This window comes from Dermochelys coriacea, chromosome 11 (assembly GCF_009764565.3).
Source record: "Dermochelys coriacea isolate rDerCor1 chromosome 11, rDerCor1.pri.v4, whole genome shotgun sequence".
In the NCBI taxonomy this organism is placed as follows: Eukaryota; Metazoa; Chordata; order Testudines; family Dermochelyidae; genus Dermochelys; species Dermochelys coriacea.
Genome location: NC_050078.2, coordinates 50,653,144 through 50,673,841, shown reverse-complemented (window position 1 = coordinate 50,673,841; position 20,698 = coordinate 50,653,144). Strand labels below are relative to the sequence as shown.

At 40.2% G+C, this 20,698-nt stretch overlaps 1 protein-coding gene across 1 annotated transcript in view; it reads right to left on the bottom strand.

Annotated features, from left to right (window-relative positions):
* Positions 1 to 20,698, bottom strand: part of ITGAV (integrin subunit alpha V) — a 93,377-nt gene that overhangs the window by 40,437 nt on the left and 32,242 nt on the right. The window contains exons 3-12 of the mRNA XM_038422732.2: positions 11,878 to 11,969; positions 11,289 to 11,403; positions 9,613 to 9,674; positions 7,483 to 7,528; positions 5,783 to 5,908; positions 2,887 to 2,931; positions 2,605 to 2,648; positions 2,441 to 2,497; positions 1,842 to 1,894; positions 1,214 to 1,416 (exon numbers count right to left, since the gene is read on the bottom strand). Of these exons, the coding sequence (XP_038278660.1) occupies positions 1,214 to 1,416; positions 1,842 to 1,894; positions 2,441 to 2,497; positions 2,605 to 2,648; positions 2,887 to 2,931; positions 5,783 to 5,908; positions 7,483 to 7,528; positions 9,613 to 9,674; positions 11,289 to 11,403; positions 11,878 to 11,969 (843 nt within the window). The remainder of the gene's footprint in view (positions 1 to 1,213; positions 1,417 to 1,841; positions 1,895 to 2,440; positions 2,498 to 2,604; positions 2,649 to 2,886; positions 2,932 to 5,782; positions 5,909 to 7,482; positions 7,529 to 9,612; positions 9,675 to 11,288; positions 11,404 to 11,877; positions 11,970 to 20,698) is intronic.

The window sequence follows — 20,698 nt, the reverse complement described above, 5'->3', positions numbered from 1 at the left end:
CATGCTGATTCAAGAACACCATTGGTACCCAAAGTATTAAAATATGAAACAACACGTAGCAGATGTTATAACATTACTCCCTGTAAATTTATATAAAACCGCATAATGAGAAGAAACTCTCAAATATAGTACGGTTGTCTTATGGGCATTGGGACTCATCTGCACTGAGCTGATAAAAGCAGCAGAGACAATGGTCCTGTACCATCCTGGGATGGAAAGCAGGTTAACCAAATGACTATCACAGAGTGGAACAGTAGAGTTTAGGGAAAAGACATAGTAATGATTAAACCCTAGTAATTGAATTAACTTTAAAAAGGTGAAGATTCTGTTCAGTTACCTAACAAATGAATTAAGTCTGATTAAAATACCCTGAGCAGAAAAGCATAAGAGAGTAGAAAATGAACCAGAAAAGACTGTTTGTGTCATCTAGTCGGACAATCAGTATTTTGCAGGACTATTCTTCGCCTTGATCTTACTAATGTCTTATTGAACTTGTACTTGAATGGCTGCTGAGATGTTACCTCTGCACAAGGATTCCATGCTACTAACAACTAGAAGTCAAAATATTCACTTTTGTTGAAACCACTGGCATAGACTATTTTGAGCAGCAAAACACATTTCTTTAAAAGCTGAACATTAAAACTGTTTTCTCCTATGAAAAGATGTTGTAACATATACACACTAATACTTGGCCTGAAATCAAATTTTTGCCTCTCATGCATGAGAAGAATCTCCTGGACACCTTTAATATTGTTCTTTAGATCTAGTTTGTATTTCTTGTTCTGTTTTGTAGCATGAACATTTCTGAACTATAACATTTCCTACGGACCAAATGAAATGCTAGAAGATCAGCTATAATCCCTTCATGAAATATCCTTTGTTGCGGTTGTATTTGCTATCATAAAACCTCGAAATTTCACCAAAGCTGTCCTTCCAACTCATTATGGGAATGAGGTATTTGATCAAAGTTGTTACTGTACTTATCATTCATAAAGTTGTTCATGGACTGATATAACAGCTTAAAATAGTCATTGCTGTAGTTTAATTGGTATAGTCTCTGCGTGTTGTGCACATGTAACTCCTGTTAGCATTCTTGGGAATAGCATATATGCAACAAAGGGAGACTAGACCTTCGTGTCCAACAGTCTAATCTGTTTGTGTTCAGAATTCACATTAAACTATGAATTTAATAATTCACAAAATGAGGTCCTACCATTGAAGCCATCCTGGTCCAGGTCCCCCAGAGGTGCAATAGAACTGCTGAATCTCGCAAAGATCTCAAACCCATTCAGCTTTACAATCCGAAAACCTCCAGAGGCTTGTTGAAGGCATATGGAGACCTGACCCACCTCTTGAAGCTTGCCATCAGAACCACGCTCCATAAAGAGGGGGGCTCCAATAAACAAATCAGTGTAACTGTATAAAAAAAATTACAGTCTTTCAACCACCACAAGAAACTCCAGTTTCAATTTCACATGTTCCCATCACCCATTGCCACACAGAATTGTACGGTTATGGTTAAGATGAATGTTTCATATAGATCTTTAGTTTTCACTTGTAATTTAAAGAAATTTAGTGATGAAGAAAGCATGCATTTCCTATTTGGACAGTGTAGATGACGTATTACAACTTTAAAAAAAAAATCCATGTTGAGTGCTCAAAATTAAGCGTGTTGTGCAGAGAAGCCCTAATAAAATGCAGTTAAAAAGCCATAGGGAGAGAGAAATAAGTGTAATAGGATATATTCTTTACAAAATTGCTAATTTTGTTCTAGGAAATTAATTTTGAGAGAGACAGATAACTGTTTCCACAAACAACTAAGAAAAAGAAAAGGCACTTACTTATCCCCATTAATATCAGTGGCAGCTACTGAATATCCAAAATAGGCAGCCATCTGGAAAACAACAGAAGTTTTACATTTGATCCAAATATTTAAATGAGTAAATTTAAACATTAGTGTAATTTTTGCCCCTCCTCCAAAATATTTGGTACATGTATTTCATTAGGAGCCACCAATCGTTTTTTCATTCCTTTCCCCTACTCCCTCAGTAAACTGGTCGGTTTCTAGAACAGTATAAAAAGAATTGATGACTCCTTCTCTGCAACTAGTAGAATCCAGTGGTTCATCCTCCTTTCTAATTCTTAACAGACTAAATTGAATTACAACACCAAGCAGCACTAGCACAACTCCAGTCCAATGACTCTTACAGGTTTCTAAAGGGGTTTCTGGGCTAAGACTGTTTTTCTAAGTAATATCATCATAAGAAAGGGAATTCATGGAACACATCCACACATTACTAAAGATCTGGAGGCATGTGAGCTAACAACAAAATATCTCCCCTAGAGCCATGGACCTCATGCCTATGTTCTGTCATTCTGAAGAATTGTTCTCTCCTGCACCCCTCCAACCACATCATTGGTATAAAGCAGAACTATATACCTGTTCTCCAGTAAAATTGTACAAGGATACCATATTTTTCCCACTGTAAATAGATACCTGCATAGGAAAAAGAAATGAGCTAGCAGCATGTCGCTATACACTACAACAACATTTAACATTAGTTTTTTTTATTATTTTCAAGTTTAAGATTCCAGGTTTCCTACCATGCCCAGCGTTCTTGCTGCTCTTGGAACCCCAGATACAAAGTCTGAAACATAAGAGAAGACAACTTGCTAATGTTTAAATTCCAGTTGAGCAAAGAACAATCGCTCAAGCTAGATCTTCATTTGCCTGAACCATTTTGCTCATTCCTAGAATTTTATGTATTATACTGTGTATGCATACAAGTACATCTGGGTTTGTTTGTGTTTGTTTGAATATTACTTCAAGCCTGCTTCCTGCTGAACACATTTTTACATACCAACAAAATAAGAACAAGGCTGTACCTTCTATGCCATCACCACTGAACTCTCCAACAGCCACCGAATAACCTGAGCAATAATAACAAAAGTGACAAGTCACTATATGAAACTAATTTATTTTTGCTTTTCATGTAATTTATCAACACTTCCCATATGATCCACTTTGCTTGCACATCCTGTTGAATGATCTCAAAAGTCAATAAGATAAACGGGTATTCCAAATAGCATATCCATTGGATAACTATACTACCCAACTAAAAATAGTCAGTTAAAGTCTGCATGAGATACAACAATTTCAGTAGGAAAAGCCATGCCCAAATGGGCAGGTTTGTTTTGCCAAATGGGGATCCACCAGTTTGAAACTGGAATGGGTAGGTTCAAACAAACATACAGAACCTAGAGATGGTCCAGAACTGACATGTTTGGGTCCACATCTGAACTTGCCCAAAGTCTGAAAGGATGTTGCAATCCAAGTTTCTCTCTAAAGGAATCCTTTGATGAATTTATGGTAATAAAATTTGGTGGTGATTGAGACCAAACGAGGATTTACTGGTTGAAAAAGGGCACATCAGGAACAGTAGCAGAATGCAGAACTATCCTAGTTCTGGACTCAGCAGTTGAATCTTGGCCTGGGTTTTGTAAAAGAATTTTGAATAATGTCTAATAAAGAGAGAGCTCCTATTTGAGATATTAATACTTAGCCTGATTTTTTTTTGGTGGATGAGGGGAGGTCACATAATTCAACTGATATAGCAGACAATGACTTGTTCTGTGTAAATTCAGATGGTGATGATAAATTAATCTCAAAGCTCTTTGCTAACTTAATAACATAAAAAAGCCCAATCACAATACCAATTTTACCGATAGGAAAAAACAAACAGATGCACAGGGAAGTGCACACAGTTAGTGAACGAAGACATCATTACTGGCACTTCTGCTTTTGTGAAAAGACACCTGGGATTCTTAAATGACCACAGCATTCAGGACCTCTATATTAATCTCATCATTCAGGAGTACATATTCCCCATTCTCCCAACCATTACACTGGGCCATTAGTCCGGTACAGTTTCAGAGGAAATAGTATTAAAAAATCACTTTTTGCAACACTTTTTTTTTTTTTTTTTTTAAAGATAACACATCCACCCAAGTACAGATCCTACTTAACCGGTCAGATCTGACAGACTCCAACATGCTCTGGTTCAATTTATTTTAGTGCAGAAGAACAGTTTTTTTCTTTAGATAAGGGTTTTACTTGGAAGTTGAAGGCACAGTATTTTTTGAGAACTTCCAGGAACTGTAGCAAGAGCATCTATATTAATATGTTACAGTATTAAATTATGAACATGTTCAGGTCCAGACGGGAATATTTTTTAAAAAGACAATTGAAAACAAACAAAATAAAAATGTTTCCCAAACAGCTTTCTCTTAGAGGAGTCCCTGGTCCTCTGTTTTGCATATGCAGTAAGATGGATATATACCCACTATTTCTTGGAATACAGACTTCACATTGGTATCCATAGGAATTCTACACACTCACCCAAGGAATACCCTAAAACTATACTCTCACAGGAATTGTACTCCAGGTTCCCTAGGAACATTTTTCCTTTCCTTTCTTTTGTCTAAGCAAGACCTACATAAAGCTAAATGATTACTTCCTTCACCTCTCCTGGAGAACACTTATTTGTTATTCCCTCAATACACATTTTCATAGTGTTTCATAGAATCCAAAGTCTATTTCCAGCTGCTGTATTTCTAAAGTAAATACAATGTGTGTCATGGGGTGGGGGTGGATGTGGATGTGAATCTCCATATAGAATCATATATAGTGATATAAGGCCTGATTGAAAGCCTAGTAAAGTCAATGGAAAGATTCCTGCTGGCTTCCCTGGGCTTTGGTTTAGGCCCATGAAAAGTTAGCAGCATCCACTGTGTTGACAAAAAGAAAATGAGGTCTCAAGTGAGTGTGACATATTGATGAATTGATGCAATATTGAAAAGCAGACTTTCACTTGTTCTCAACCAAAACATTTTTTCCAGTGAGAAAGAGGACTGCTCTAAGCATGAATTTAAACTAGTAAGTAGGTTTCAAACTCTTCTAATGTTCCAGCATTTTAACATAATCTCCAGCACTTGCTTATCTAGGTTTATGTAAGGGTGGGGAAATGGGTCACTGAGATTGACCTCTGTTACCATATTAGCAGGGTCTGCTTATACTCTTTTTTTTGGTCTTTTATTCTCCTTTAAGACCTCTCAGGGAAAGCTGAATTTTGAATTACCTGGGAAACTAGTATGATTTGAACAGGCAAGTCTGATTCAATGCCAGACTTGAGTACATTAGACTGCCCTGTAAAGGCAGAATGGGGCTTGTACCTTTACTTTAACGATTTTAAAGTAATAAAGGACTTAAGAACTAGGGGATTAGGGGATTTTCTGTGCCATGTTACACCAGCTACTGATTTAGAACACTTCTTTTTTGAAGGGCAGAGGGAGAGGATTATGGACTAATAAGTAATCTCACTGAAAGATTTCTGGTCACACATTTTTTCCTCCAAGGGCCATACAGAGTCACTGAGAAAGTGAAAAATCTCTGACACCATACAAAAAGCAAGTGCAAAGCAAATATACATGGATTAGATAACACGTCCAAGAGCTCAAGATTGATCATGAGTCACTCTCCATATTAGAGAGACAAGATGGGTGCACACAATCCTAAATGGACAGGCATTTAGCAGGTAGAAACACTCTTATCAACTGATATCTTTATCAACATTAACATTCAGTAAGGGTTCAAACCTGCTCCTGTTGAAATCAAGTAAGTCAATAAAAGTTATTGGGTCTTTTGCAATCGGTGCAGGATCAAATCCAATGAGTCTTGCTGCAATATTGATAAAAATATCCCTTTATTTTCAAAATGACCCACCCAAGTAGCTGTCATCAAAAGCAGCACTAGCGGACCGTGTTGCTAACTGGTCATCATACTTGATACTGTAGACTTTGGAATTGTATTTAGCCACAATTTCTGCCACCCGATCAGAAATGAGTTGACCTGCGAAAAAACAATACATTAAAATAGATAATTGCTCTGGTGAATTTAACTGTGAAGAATGGGACTTAATCGGAGAATGTTTGGATTCTAAACCAGTAGCACTTCCATTAGACAACAACAGTAGCCATTGGGAGGCATGAAAATAAAAATGTAGACCATGATCCAGCAAAGACTTCGGCTTTGTCTACAGTGGACTTTCGTTGTTAAAATTTTTGTCATTCAGGGGTGTGGAAAAAAAACAAAAAACAAAAACACACACACCCCGAATGACAAAAGTTTTACCGATGAAAAATGCCAGTCTGAACAGTGCTTTGTCGGGGGCAGAGCTCTCCTGCCGACAAAGCTACCACGCCTCGTTGGGGGTGGAAGTTTTTTTTTTTTTTGTCAGCGGGAGAGCTCTCTCCTGTCAACAAAGAGCAGCTACACTGCTTGCCTTTTAGCAGCATTTCAGAATTTAGCTTAAAAGAATTGTAGGAAATTATGAAACTGCAAGCTCAGGTGCATTATTTTATTTTTAAATTAATTACATTTAGAATATATTTTTCCTTTCAAGTTTTATGTAAAAGATGACAATTTCTCCAAGGAGCTAACAAAATAAATATATATTACTAACTCAATTTGATGAGCATCCGTTGCATCTGTAATGCATTTTTAATCAGTCTTCTTTGTTCAGGATCTGCACTAATACAGAAACTATGTTATGTACATGGAACATGGGCAACTGCATTTGGCAGCAAGTGAGTTGGCTTTTGTATTCCACAGGCTATACCTATGCTGCTGTTGAAAGCATGTCACTCACCACAGGCAGACAGACAGATAGACAGACATGTTAACTCTGCAAGAGCTATCATGCTAAAAATAGCAGGGTGGACATTGCAGCACAGACTAGCTGCCCAAATACAAGCCCAACCGACCCCTTGAGTCTGTACTCAGGTGGCTAGCCCATGCCACAGTGTCCACACTGCTATTTTTAGCACATTCGCTCGAGCATAGTTACTGCGCGTCTGTCTGCCTGGCCAAGAGGACACTTCCCCAGCTGCAGTGTAGACACACCCACAGTGACCGTGGATGCACAATGGTCAGTTGAAGGCCTTCTCTCTAGGAGAAGATATATGACATGTTCTTGTGGAAACTGTAAAGTCAGAGTAAGGTTTGTGTTACAGTGCAGGGCAGATACAAATGGAGAACGTAGTGTATCTCTGTATCCAAAGGAAATGGAATGTACTTCTCTTTGTGGGGCCTGTAGTGCTTTTAAGGTTTTGGGTGCACAGGCAAAATATTCCCTGAGATAACCTCATCGGGCTTGAACAAAGTATTTGCCTTTAGGAACAACACACACACACTTTATGTATTTAACAGCACATTTGTATGGCTATTTAGTTAATAATCAGTGCAAAGAAGTCTTTTAAAGCTGCCTCAGATATTCAGTAAATGTTTTAAGGGGATTAAAGAAATACATTTCTCGTGTCTCATTCACTGAGATATTAATGTTTATGGAGGAGTCAAGATAGGTGGAGTGGGGGTGGAAAATCAAAGATGTTAGCATTTTTTGTCACCTAAGTGATTTGTCTCACCTTGCCAGTAGAAACTTCCAGGTCCTCCAAGAAGTACCCTGTCTCCCTTGAAAGGATAAAATAAGGAAGAAAAAAAAAAAAAAAAAAAAAAAGAGCCCTCATTACCATACATCTAAAGAATAATAAACAATAATGAAATATATGGTAATTCTAGGAGCACACAGTTCTTTTGTACTGTAAAGTTGCAGAAGCTGTAGTAATCCAGCCGTGTTGTTAGATTTTTTTTTAATAGATTTTTTTCTTATGATTTGAGATTTCACAGGCCTACTAAAAGAGAATCAAAAAACAAAAAGGAAATAATTAAAAATGTTGATCTTCTGGAATGTTATTAGGTTTAACGCTACTGAAGCAAATCGACATCTGCTTTAGATCAATTTCTTTTCCCTCCCCTCTGCTCCTCCCCCATCCAGCCTCCTCTTTTTAAACTCTGAACTGAATGATTCATGTAATTTTAACTGAGACTCCTACAGGCATAATTTTAAGACAATAGAATATAGTTAGAACAAAACCCTATGACATTTTGCTAGGAGTCTGTCATATGACTGGTTTCTGTGGAGGCATGTGGACGATGCCCTCCTCTCCCCTCCCCACATCCCTATTTTTTCTTAATCAACAACAGACACATGGTACACAGAGACGTTTTAGTTTTGATTTTTGTCTCTATTACAGTAAAAGCTTTGTTATCCAGCATGTTGGCAGAATGGGGGGTTGATAGTTAAGTCAAAAATTCCAGTTAACTAAGAGGGAAGGAGTTTGGGTGCAGGAGGGGGCTCAGGGCTGGAGCACAGGAGGGGTTTCGGGGTGCCGGCTCTGGGCAGCTGTCACCTCGGGAAGCTCCCCAAAAGTGGCGAAATGTCCAGAGAAGCGCGGCCAGGTGGCTCTGCATGCTGCCTCTGCCTCCAGGCACCGCCCCCATAGCTCCCATTGGCCGCAGTCCCTGGCCAATGGGAGCTGCAGAGTCAGCACTTGGGGCAGGGCAGGGGCAGCACACAGAGCCCCTGTGGCCATTCCTCCACCTAGGAGCATTAATCTTGGCCAATGGGAGCTGTGGGGGCGGCGCCTGCAGGCAGATGCAGTGCACAGAGCCGCCTGGCCGCATCTCTCGGGACATGTCACCGCTTGCGCAGAGCTGCCCAAGGTGAGTGCCGGCCAGATCCAGCACCCCGAAATCTCTCCTGCACCCCAACCCACTGCCCCGAGCCCCTCCAGCACCCAAACTTCCTCCCAGAGCCCATACCTCGCATCCTGTCCTGAAAGGCCAGATTATAGAGCTTTCTAGTTTGCAAACTGCCGGATAACACAGCTTTTCCTGTGCTTGGTATGGCTGTGATCCAGCAAAGTATGTTTGTAACTTTAAGCACGAGCAGTCCCATTTTAATCATTGAGACTACTTGCGTGCTTACAACAATGCACGTACTTATGCGCATCGCTGGATCAAATCCTGTTTTTTTTGTGATGCTTAGCTTTGTAAACATTTTTTTCTATGTTTGGATTTTAAAAGAAATCAAACAAAAATAAAGAAAGAAAATTAAAAGAATATATGAAAAATACATTTTCAAACAGCAACCTACATACATAAAGAAAAAAAACATAAGGAATAGAACAAGAGCAAGAATATACAGAAAATTTAAAGCTGTGGCTCAATAAGCAGCAGTGATTTGGGTCTAAAAGCACCATCTACTAACGGAGTTATCAGGAGGGGTTACACTGTCACTTTCAGAGTAAATCATTCCTGCAAGAGAACTGACTTAGTGATTTGAAGTGACCAGTGTATGGTTTAAGTGTCTAATAAAATTACAAGATTACTGTATTTCATTTGACCTGAGGACCAGTGCAGCAAAGATAAAACAAATAATCAGGTACTATTGACAGAAGCTGGAAATGCAGGGTACTTATGTACAGCATGATCTTTCAGAGCTTAGGTGCTAAGCACCTTGCAGGATCAGGGCTCATAATGATGGCTTGTTCCAAACTTTTTGGTTAGTTTACTAAATTTTTACTTTCAGGAATAATGGATCTTTATTTTAAAAAACAGATACATACCTATATCAGGTACCGGTTGGAACTGCTGTAATTTATAATTGTCTGCTGACTTGTGAAAACAGGCTACATCCAATGAGCATCACATACCTTTGTAAAATCAATGCTAAAGCCTCCTTGACAAAATCCCTGTCCATCAGCATCAATAATTGCTATAAAAATAAGATAGGTAGAGAGTGATAAATTAAACTTTGTGACAGGGAATGATAAGATGGTTATAATTACATTGATCCATTCTGCTCAAACATTCTTGGATGGCCAGAGCCTGGACTGGGTTAACTTGAACTCCAGGTGATTTTGGTTTGGTGTCAGGGAGATTTTTGTCCCATTCTCTGAAGCAGTGGTCAAAAGCCAGAGGTCAGATACGAAGTTAGGTGCTTCAATAGTTTGTTCTGATATGGCAAGGCAGATATTTCTTCCTGTTCTTCAACTCATAATCAAATAACTTTAGGATCAGTTCTAGGCCTATCCAAATAGAAGTAAACGGTAACTCTTTTTCCTGCTAAGTTAAATTCCAAAGGTCTTGGGGAAAAATAGATGTAAAGTATCTGGAAAAAGGAATGCATTTTTCTCTTTCTATGGAAAAAAAACAGAAAGCTATATAACTATAATATATTTCAAGGGTTGTCTGAAGAAGAAGAAAAAAGCATTCTAGGGCTGACAGTTCCCATGCTAGGATTCAGCCTAGAGAGAGTTTTTATGACTGAGTTAATCCCCTGAATATACAGCTTTAGGGCAGAAATGTGACAGGCACTTATTTATAACAGTATGACTAGTTGAATATTTATTAAGTTTAAGACATAGTCGTTTATGCTCCTTTTATGTTGGATGACTATGGAATGCATTCCCTGCTGTTCTGCAGAATTTCTCAGTCTGTTTTGTGATTCAAAAGTGGGTTAAAGAAATATGTTAAATTTCAAAAGTAATCTCTTATTCCGAATGCTCAAGTTGAGACATCTTGGGTCTGATTTCAGAGGTGTGAGCCACCGCAGGCCCTACTGATATGACCAGGGTTTGTGGGTGCTCAATACTTTCAAACAAATAGGCCCACGATATCTGAAATGGAGTGCAAAAAACATGAAGGCACCAAAAATCAGAAACCACATTTGAAAATGTTACTCTAAATTTACTGCTACTTTTAGTTGCTGTTATTTGACACAAGTAAACTGCACAGAAGTGGGACTGTTCTGTGCAGGGCACTTTGTATTCATAATATGTTGCAGTATCCTAGTTATTCTCTTCTTCAGTAGTTCACTGGCAGAAACTTTAATCTGCTATGGCACATTTCAAACAGTTAAAAGGAGTATCAATTGGAGCATTAATATTACATTAATAATTCCAGAATCAGAAATTCATGCTTTGGGGGTTGCAATAGAGCAACATCCACATCTCAGAAGGGAAATGAGCTCATTTTGGATGCCACAACAATTATCAATGAACTGTGAAATTGATTTTTCAAAGTTTGAGATATTTGGATCCATGGTCTTAGTTTGATCCACTGTAGGGAATGGGGGGGGCGGGACCCTACATCTGTGAAATTTAAATGCAAATCCTGAACACCTCGAAAGTTCAGTAGTGCCCAGACTCGGGGCTTTGGGTCAGGCTCCTCCTCAGTTGCCACAAGGATAAATGCCAACCTGACCATGGAAAAAGAGGGAAGGCACAAAAATTCTCTTCTTACTCCCTTTACAAATATACATAAAATTGATGTAACAGAAATGAAACTGAAATTACTAAAGTTAAACAACAAAACCTTCTATACATACTCGATCTGCAGGGAGCATATTCAACAGCCTTAGATCCATCATGAAGGTAACAAGTTCCTACAGGCTCTCTCTCCTGTTTTGCTTCAGTTCTCCAATGATACAAGGGGGCACAGGCCTGAGGAAAAGACACAACAGTCTATAAAACAGATCTCTTTCAGAATGCCTGAGCAGGTTGGATGGATCTTTGCACCATTGTTCTACTGCATGCCCAAGGAAAAATGACCCAAAAGCACTGCTTTTAGTAGAAATAAAGCACATTACCTACACAATGGGAAGTTGTAACAACCTTAGACAAGAAAAAGTCCACTTGTATTTTTAGAAATGTGGATTCGTTGATAGAAGGCTGTGTACAACTCTCAAAAATCTGTTAGAAGAGCTTTAGAGGAATTTTTCAGAAATAACTTCAACATCCACTAACTCATGAATTATACTAGATTTTCCCTAGCACAAGAAGAAAAGCCAGCCAATAAACTCCTAATGAGAAACTCAAGGTGGATGGCAAGGCTACGTTTAATTCTGAATTGTCACAGTCCTTTCGTTGCAGTATTTTCCTGTAGAAGTGTCCAAAAACATTACAAGCAAGACATACCAGAATTTTATCATTTTTAGACCTCACGGATGCTCCAAACCACTGATGAGACTTAAATTCCAGTGGATCATTAGGTGCAAAATTTCTGTCGCCTGCAAAGAAAATTAAAAACACAGAATTATTTCTGTAGCACTGAGTGATCTTTAGAGAAACAATACGACTACAAACAAAGATAAAAAGCAAGCCAAAACCAATAATATTTGAGGGCAGAAATAGCTTTGATAGAAGTAATTTTTTTCTGATGTGCTTATATATTTATGGGATACATGACTATTTACCAAACATGTAAGAAGCATCGGCAGAATGCTGAATTACTGGAAGAGCACAAGTGTTGCAATTTCCACTCTGAATGTTATCAAATCAAGTAAAGATTCAAAAATATACCAACTGATATGATTAGTCACAAAGCAGGAGTAAAGTTTTGCTATCTACAGTAACCAAGGAGTTAAAACGTAAGTTGAGTAAGACAGTTATGGCTAACTTGTACCTTCCTAAGGGCGTATGTGCATTGACTTCATACTTTAAGTTAATTCCCCTTCACTTTCCTGAGTACCCCCATGTATACATGCCCTAAAAGTTAACTGTTGTTGTGGAAGCTTGAGAGGAGTAAGTTAACTTGAATAGTTTCTTGTGTAAGTGTAAATGTAAAAATCATTTAACATACTCAGTCCTGATCCTTCTCCCATTGAGAGCAATGGAAATTTTGCTATTTCAGTGAGAAGATAATCAAACCCCTAGGGTACAGCACTCAGTGTGGGAGATAATTAAGGGCTTGTCTACACAGGGGGAATAGCCTGGAATAGCCTGAAAATGGATTAACCTAGAGGCACTTTTAGAACAAAAACGAGAGTCCACACAAGAAGGTAGTGAAGAATAGTTACGGCAGTTTAAATCCACACCCTAGTTTATTTTTCAATAGCTTCCTTGTATAGACAAGGCATGAAATTTCATTACTGAAATTTTGCTATGTCTGAGTTTAAAATATCAGCAAGCTGACTAGTTGATACATCAGTCCCACATGCTGCAAAAAATACCCTCTCTTGTGAATCAGCAGCTCTGTTACTCAATACTTGTGACTACTTGAATCAAAACTTCCTTGTACATTATACACCTTGTAAGGAAATCTCTGTGTCCATAAGCACGCTATTACTTCCTGATGAGGAAATCCTGCGGAAAGGAAAACAAAGCAGACTCCAGTCTCCACAGGCAGCTAAAAATAAACAGGTGGCTGCATAACCCTTAGTCTGATCTTCGTCCAGAACAACACAGAAACCAAGACAAGTTTTCAAAGCGTCAGAGAAAAGTATTTTATTTTTCTAATTTCAATAGCATAAAGAGGCCAATAAAAAAACGACATTTCAATCCCTTCTACTCTCTCACCATATTCCTATTTAATACTTCAGTGGCCAGAAAAAGTGCACATCTCTCCACCATAGGGTGACCATATAGCAAGTGTGAAAAATCAGGACGGGGGTGGGTATATAAGTAGGTAATGGGAGCCTATATAAGAAAAAGCCCCAAATATCAGGACTGTCCCTATAAAATCAGGACATCTGGTCACCCTACTCTACGATCAGCAGCTTGTAGATTTATATTACCACCCAGCAGTAGCAGAATTTGGTCAATTTCTGTCTGGAGCAGAAATCTGTAATTTGGAGTCAGGTATCTTCTGAACGCGATTTGATTATTTAAAATACGTACACAAGTCCTGTAATCTTTCAACAGGTTTGGTAACACAGCACACAGGCAAATCCTTCTTCCAGAATCCTCAGGCAAGGCACTTTTTGCCCTGACCCCAGAAACATCTGTCTTGTCTCTGAGGGGTCCCCACAAGTCTCTCTCTTTACAGACTAATCCCTTCAGTTTTACACCTGGGGAACTCCTAATCCCAGGCTGCTCACCAAGGCTTCATGACCTGGAAAAGTGAACCTGGGGCTAGTTAGTACCAAGGAAGGTAGAACCTCAGTGCTTCAAGTGCCAGACAAAGGAGAATGTTTTAACCCACACAATAACAATACCCTTAAGGATGTGTTGGGTTGTGGTTACTTAAATTTGTTAGTCTCTAAGGTGCCACGGGTACTCCTTTTCTTTTTGTATGGCCTCTAACTCTTTTTATGGGGAGTTTCATCCCAGGTGATTACGCAACCATTAAACACCTTTTGCCAAAACAGTATTAAAAAGGTAGAGAATGAGGTGGGGTTAAAAAAAGAAAAAGAAAAAAAAATAGTTTCCCTAATTAAAGCTTTCCCTATGCTGATGAAAATTGGAGTCTGCAATATATCCAAGACTTGACTTAACCAAGTTATAGGTTAACAGTTGAAGTTTCCAAAGCACCCTGCATGACTGTGCTCCCACTGAAATCAAGCACTGAGGCACTAAGTGCTTTTGAAAAATTCCACTCTAAACTTCTAGAAAGGTACCCACCTTGTATAAGGCTATGTCTACACTGGCAATTGAAGGACAAAACTTTTGTCTTTCAGAGGTGTTAAAAACAACAACAAAACCCTGAAAGACAAAAGTTTTGCAGCGACAAGTGCCAGCATGAACAGTGTGTTGTCAGCAGGAGCGCTCTCCTGCCGACAATGCAAATGCAAACGATGCTCCTTGGGGGTGAAAGATTTTTTGTCGGCAGGAGAGCAGACAAACAGCGGCTACACTGCATGACTTTTAGCGGCACAGCTGTAGCGACACAGCCGTGTCACTAAAAGCTGTGTAGCGTAGACATAGTCTAGGGAGTCTGGCAACTCGCTGTTGGGGTGGGACGAGAGATTTAGGCATAGTTGTTTGGGTATATTCTACAAACACAGAAAATGATACCTTTTGTTCTTCTGCACATGCTCAGAAGTGTTTAACATACAGTATCAATGCACAAATGTTTGACATGAGAGATTAAAATTTTGTAACTAAGCCTTACAAAGAAGCTCAATTCCTAAACAAAGTAATCATATTGCATAAGCAGGGTTTGGACAAAGAGAAAAAAAAACTGGCTCCTCTCTCAAGCAAGGCAAAAACATCTCACCGACATGTATCAACAAGTGAGAACTATATGCACTGCAACAGCTTCTCCCTAGCAGCTTTTTGTAGATTGTGCCAAAAGTTAATGTTTCATGAGTGTATTGGTTAGGCCTAATTTACTTTGAATGACTGCCAGGCTAGAGTCCTAAATGAGCAAAACTGAAAATCAATAAAAGAAAATCAGTACTTGTGGCACCTTAGAGACTAACAAATTTATTTGAGCATAAGATTTCATGAGCTACAGCTCACTTCATCGGATGCATTCAGTGAAAAATACAGTGGGGAGATTTATATACATAGAGAACATGAAACAATGGGTGTTACATACACACTGTAATGAGAGGTTTCAGAGTAGCAGCCGTGTTAGTCTGTACTCGCAAAAAGAAAAGGAGTACTTGTGGCACCTTAGAGACTAACAAATTTATTAGAGCATAAGCTTTCGTGAGCTACAGCTCACTTCATCGGATGCATTTGGTGGAAAAAACAGAGGAGAGATTTATATACACACACACAGAGAACATGAAACAATGGGTTTATCATACACACTGTAAGGAGAGTGATCACTTAAGATAAGCCATCACCAATAGCAGGGGGGGGGAAGGAGGAAAACCTTTCATGGTGACAAGCAGGTAGGCTAATTCCAGCAGTTAACAAGAATATCAGAGGAACAGTGGGGGGTGGGGTGGGAGGGAGAAATACCATGGGGAAATAGTTTTACTTTGTGTAATGACTCATCCATTCCCAGTCTCTATTCAAGCCTAAGTTAATTGTATCCAGTTTGCAAATTAATTCCAATTCAGCAGTCTCTCGTTGGAGTCTGTTTTTGAAGCTTTTTTGTTGAAGTATAGCCACTCTTAGGTCTGTGATCGAGTGACCAGAGAGATTGAAGTGTTCTCCAACTGGTTTTTGAATGTTATAATTCTTGACGTCTGATTTGTGTCCATTCATTCTTTTACGTAGAGACTGTCCAGTTTGGCCAATGTACATGGCAGAGGGGTATTGCTGGCACATGATGGCATATATCACATTGGTAGATGCGCAGGTGAACGAGCCTCTGATAGTGTGGCTGATGTGATTAGGCCCTATGATGGTATCCCCTGAATAGATATGTGGACAGAGTTGGCAACGGGCTTTGTTGCAAGGATAGGTTCCTGGGTTAGTGGTTCTGTTGTGTGGTGTGTGGTTGCTGGTGAGTATTTGCTTCAGATTGGGGGGCTGTCTGTAAGCAAGGACTGGTCTGTCTCCCAAGATCTGAGAGAGTGATGGCTCGTCCTTCAGGATAGGTTGTAGATCCTTGATGATGCGTTGGAGAGGTTTTAGTTGGGGGCTGAAGGTGATGGCTAGTGGCGTTCTGTTGTTTTCTTTGTTGGGCCTGTCCTGTAGTAGGTGACTTCTGGGTACTCTTCTGGCTCTGTCAATCTGTTTCTTCACTTCAGCAGCTGGGTATTGTAGTTGTAGGAATGCATGATAGAGATCTTGTAGGTGTTTGTCTCTGTCTGAGGGGTTGGAGCAAATGCGGTTATATCGTAGCGCCTGGCTGTAGACAATGGATCGAGTGGTATGATCTGGATGAAAGCTAGAGGCATGTAGGTAGGAATAGCGGTCAGTAGGTTTCCGATATAGGGTGGTGGTTATGTGACCATCGCTTATTAGCACCGTAGTGTCCAGGAAGTGGATCTCTTGTGTGGACTGGTCTAGGCTGAGGTTGATGGTGGGATGGAAATTGTTGAAATCATGGTGGAATTCCTCAAGAGCTTCTTTTCCATGGGTCCAGATGATGAAGATGTCATCAATGTAGCGCAAGTAGAGTAGGGGCATTAGGGGACGAGAGCTGAGGAAGCGTTGTTCTAAGTCAGCCATAAAAATGTTGGCATACTGTGGGGCCATGCGGGTACCCATCGCAGTGCCGCTGATTTGAAGGTATACATTGTCACCAAATGTGAAATAGTTATGGGTCAGGACAAAGTCACAAAGTTCTGCCACCAGGTTAGCCATGACAGTATCGGGGATACTGTTCCTGACGGCTTGTAGTCCATCTTTGTGTGGAATGTTGGTGTAGAGGGCTTCTACATCCATAGTGGCTAGGATGGTGTTTTTAGGAAGATCACCAATGGACTGTAGTTTCCTCAGGAAATCGGTGGTGTCTCGAAGATAGCTGGGAGTGCTGGTAACGAAGGGCCTGAGGAGGGAGTCTACATAGCCAGACAATCCTGCTGTCAGGGTGCCAATGCCTGAGATGATGGGGCGTCCAGGATTTCCAGGTTTATCGATCTTGGGTAGCAGATAGAATACCCCAGGTCGGGGCTCCAGGGGTGTGTCTGTGCGGATTTGTTCTTGTGCTTTTTCAGGGAGTAGGCAACGGGCTTTGTTGCAAGGATAAGCTCTGTCCACATATCTATTCAGGGGATACCATCATAGGGCCTAATCACATCAGCCACACTATCAGAGGCTCGTTCACCTGCGCATCTACCAATGTGATATATGCCATCATGTGCCAGCAATGCCCCTCTGCCATGTACATTGGCCAAACTGGACGGTCTCTATGTAAAAGAATGAATGGACACAAATCAGACGCCAAGAATTATACATTCAAAAACCAGTTGGAGAACACTTCAATCTCTCTGGTCACTCGATCACAGACCTAAGAGTGGCTATCCAACAAAAAAGCTTCAAAAACAGACTCCAACGAGAGACTGCTGAATTGGAATTAATTTGCAAACTGGATACAATTAACTTAGGCTTGAATAGAGACTGGGAATGGATGAGTCATTACACAAAGTAAAACTATTTCCCCATGGTATTTCTCCCTCCCACCCCACCCCCCCACTGTTCCTCTGATATTCTTGTTAACTGCTGGAATTAGCCTACCTTGCTTGTCACCATGAAAGGTTTTCCTCCTCTCCTCCCCCCCCCCCCCCCCCCCCGCTGCTGGTGATGGCTCATCTTAAGTGATCACTCTCCTTACAGTGTGTATGATAAACCCATTGTTTCATGTTCTCTGTGTGTGTATATAAATCTCTCCTCTGTTTTTTCCACCAAATGCATCCGATGAAGTGAGCTGTAGCTCACGAAAGCTTATGCTCTAATAAATTTGTTAGTCTCTAAGGTGCCACTAGTACTCCTTTTCTTTTTACTGTAATGAGAGTGATCACTTAAGATGAGCTATTACTAGCAGGAGAGCTGGGAACCTTTTGTAGTGATAATCAAGGTATAGTGATTATCACTACAAAAGGTTTCCTTTTATTTGTGGCACCTTAGAGACTAACAAATTTATTTATGCTCAGATAAATTTGTTAGTCTCTAAGGTGCCACAAGTACTCCTGTTCTTTTTGGGTACAAGAGTTCACATGCTCAAACCAATGTAAGACATTTTGGTGGACAATTTTTTGTACTATTTATTTTGGAATTTCTCAAAGATGAGAAAATTACATCTAGATACTATAAGAACATAAGAATGGCCATACTAGGTCAGACCAAAGGTCCATCCTGCCCAGTATCCTGTCTACCGACAGTGGCCAATGCCAGGTGCTCCAGAGGGAGTGAACCTAACAGGTAATGATCTAGTGATCTCTCTCCTGCCATCCATCTCCACCCTCTGACAAACAGAGGCTAGGGACACCATTCCTTACCCATCCTGGCTAATAGCCATTAGTAGACTTAACCTCCATGAATTTATCCAGTTCTCTTTTAAACCCTGTTATAGTCCTAGCCTTCACAACCTCCTCAGGCAAGGAGTTCCACAGGTTGACTGTGCGCTGAGTGAAGAAGAACTTCCTTTTATTTGTTTTAAACCTGCTGACCATTAATTTCATTTGGTGGCCCCTAATTCTTATATTATGGGAACAAGTAAATAACTTTTCCTTATTCACTTTCTCCACACCACTCACGATTTTATATATCTCTATCATATCCCTCCTTAGTCTCCTCTTTTCCAAGCTGATATTTTTAATCAACAACTTTACAAACTGATTCATATCTTAATACATGTTTAAATTACTGTAAAACCATCTCAGTGAGCATGTCTCCGTAACCAAATGTTGCCGACCCCAAGCAAATAAATAAATAAATAAAATTGGTCAGGTCCTCAAAAATCATGATATTGTCTCAAAAATCATGAGGTTTGAAAAATAATTAATTGGGGGCTTCTTTTTATTTGCTTTCTGATTTGGGGGCCTCAGAGTTCAATTTTGTTAAGCTTTTGTCCACCAGCTAGAAACTTTTTTAAACAGAAGCTACGATTTTCACGTAACCATCAATTGACTGTACCAGCCAAATACCATGAGACTTGTGACTAAAGAAGAGAGTTGGCAACACTTTCACTGTTAACCCCTGCCCATTCTCTCCATTTTGTTTGTTGCATCATCTTGTTGCATTTGTTGCATCATTTGTCTTGTTTTAAACTTAAATTGTAAGCTCTTTGGGGCAAACTCTCTCCCCTACTATGAATCTGTACAGCACCTAGCACAATGGACATTTTGGTTTCTCTGCAGTACAAATAAAATAACTACAAAAGGAAAATCCAGTGCAGACCTGACCCGCCCCCTTCCCTTGCAAAGTAAAATGCAACTTTAATCCCAACCAAAAAATCCCCTCAGGAAAAAAATTGTCTAAGTAGGCCTTGCAGCATGCTCCACTGTCAACTGATCAGAGTTCCACACAGAAAACACCATGCCACCAGATCCTCTCCTGTTTAAATCCAAAGCCATTGGGCTTGTCTTCACAGCTAAAAGAGCTGTGTTTTTTTACCTTGAAGTAGCTAATGTGCATAAGGTATCCTGAGGTAATAACCCAGTGAAGACAAGACACTTAGATTGACCTTGAAGTACACACACTGAGGTCAGCCCTATTGCCTCCTCCCCGCTCCCCCGCAGACTGACAGCTGCAAATTTACCTCAGTTAAAAAAAAAGGGGGGGGGGAAGGGCCCCGTCTTCACTGTGTCTTTACCACGGGATAGCCCACGCCCATTAGTTAGCCCTCAGTAAAAAATCAGCTGCCTTTTTTTTTTTTTTAAAAAGCATTGAAAACAAACTCATTAGGTCAACTGCAATGGTACCAACAAGGAGTGAGGTGCCTTTGAGGGTACCGTCTACACTGCAAACAAATATTCCTGTGGCAGCATGTCTCAGCCTAGGTCAACTGACTTGGACTCAGTGCTACGGAGCTAAAAATAGCAGCGTAGCCAGCCATTCAGGCTTCAGTTGAATCCAGGCTCTGAGACCCTCTCCTTCTCCCTGAGTTTCAGAGCCTGCAATCCAGCCCGAATGTCTACACTGCTATTTTTAGCTCCATAGTGGGAGCCTGAATCAGCTGATCTGGGCTGTGAGACCCTCTGCTGCAAATCTTTTTTGCAGTGTAGACATATCCTAAAATAGCCAGGGCCTAACCACACAGGGCTTCATAGGTCAAAACCATAACACAGGTGAATAATATAGTTAACCTTGCTGCTCTAACAGTTTCTACAGCAGTGTTCATTGTTCTTTTATTTTAACCCTTTTGTAGCTTCTCAAGGTTGCCTTATGAAAGCCTGTTATGGAATGCATGTACCCCACGATGGGCCAGCAACCAAAGAGTTAATAAAGGCGCTGCTGGCCAAGGCTGATTGGAAGCCTTGCAACAGCTGGAAGGCTGGGAAACAGAGGGGTGGGTGGCTACCAGAGTAGCGAGCAGGTTAGAGAAAGGAACTCCTGCCAGAAAACTACTAAAGAGCTGCCCAGAAACAACAGCTCAGGAGGGGATGAACTGATGGACAGGCTGGAGAGCCTGCAGAGATCCAGGGGAAGCAGCTGTGGGCACTGTCAGAGTCAG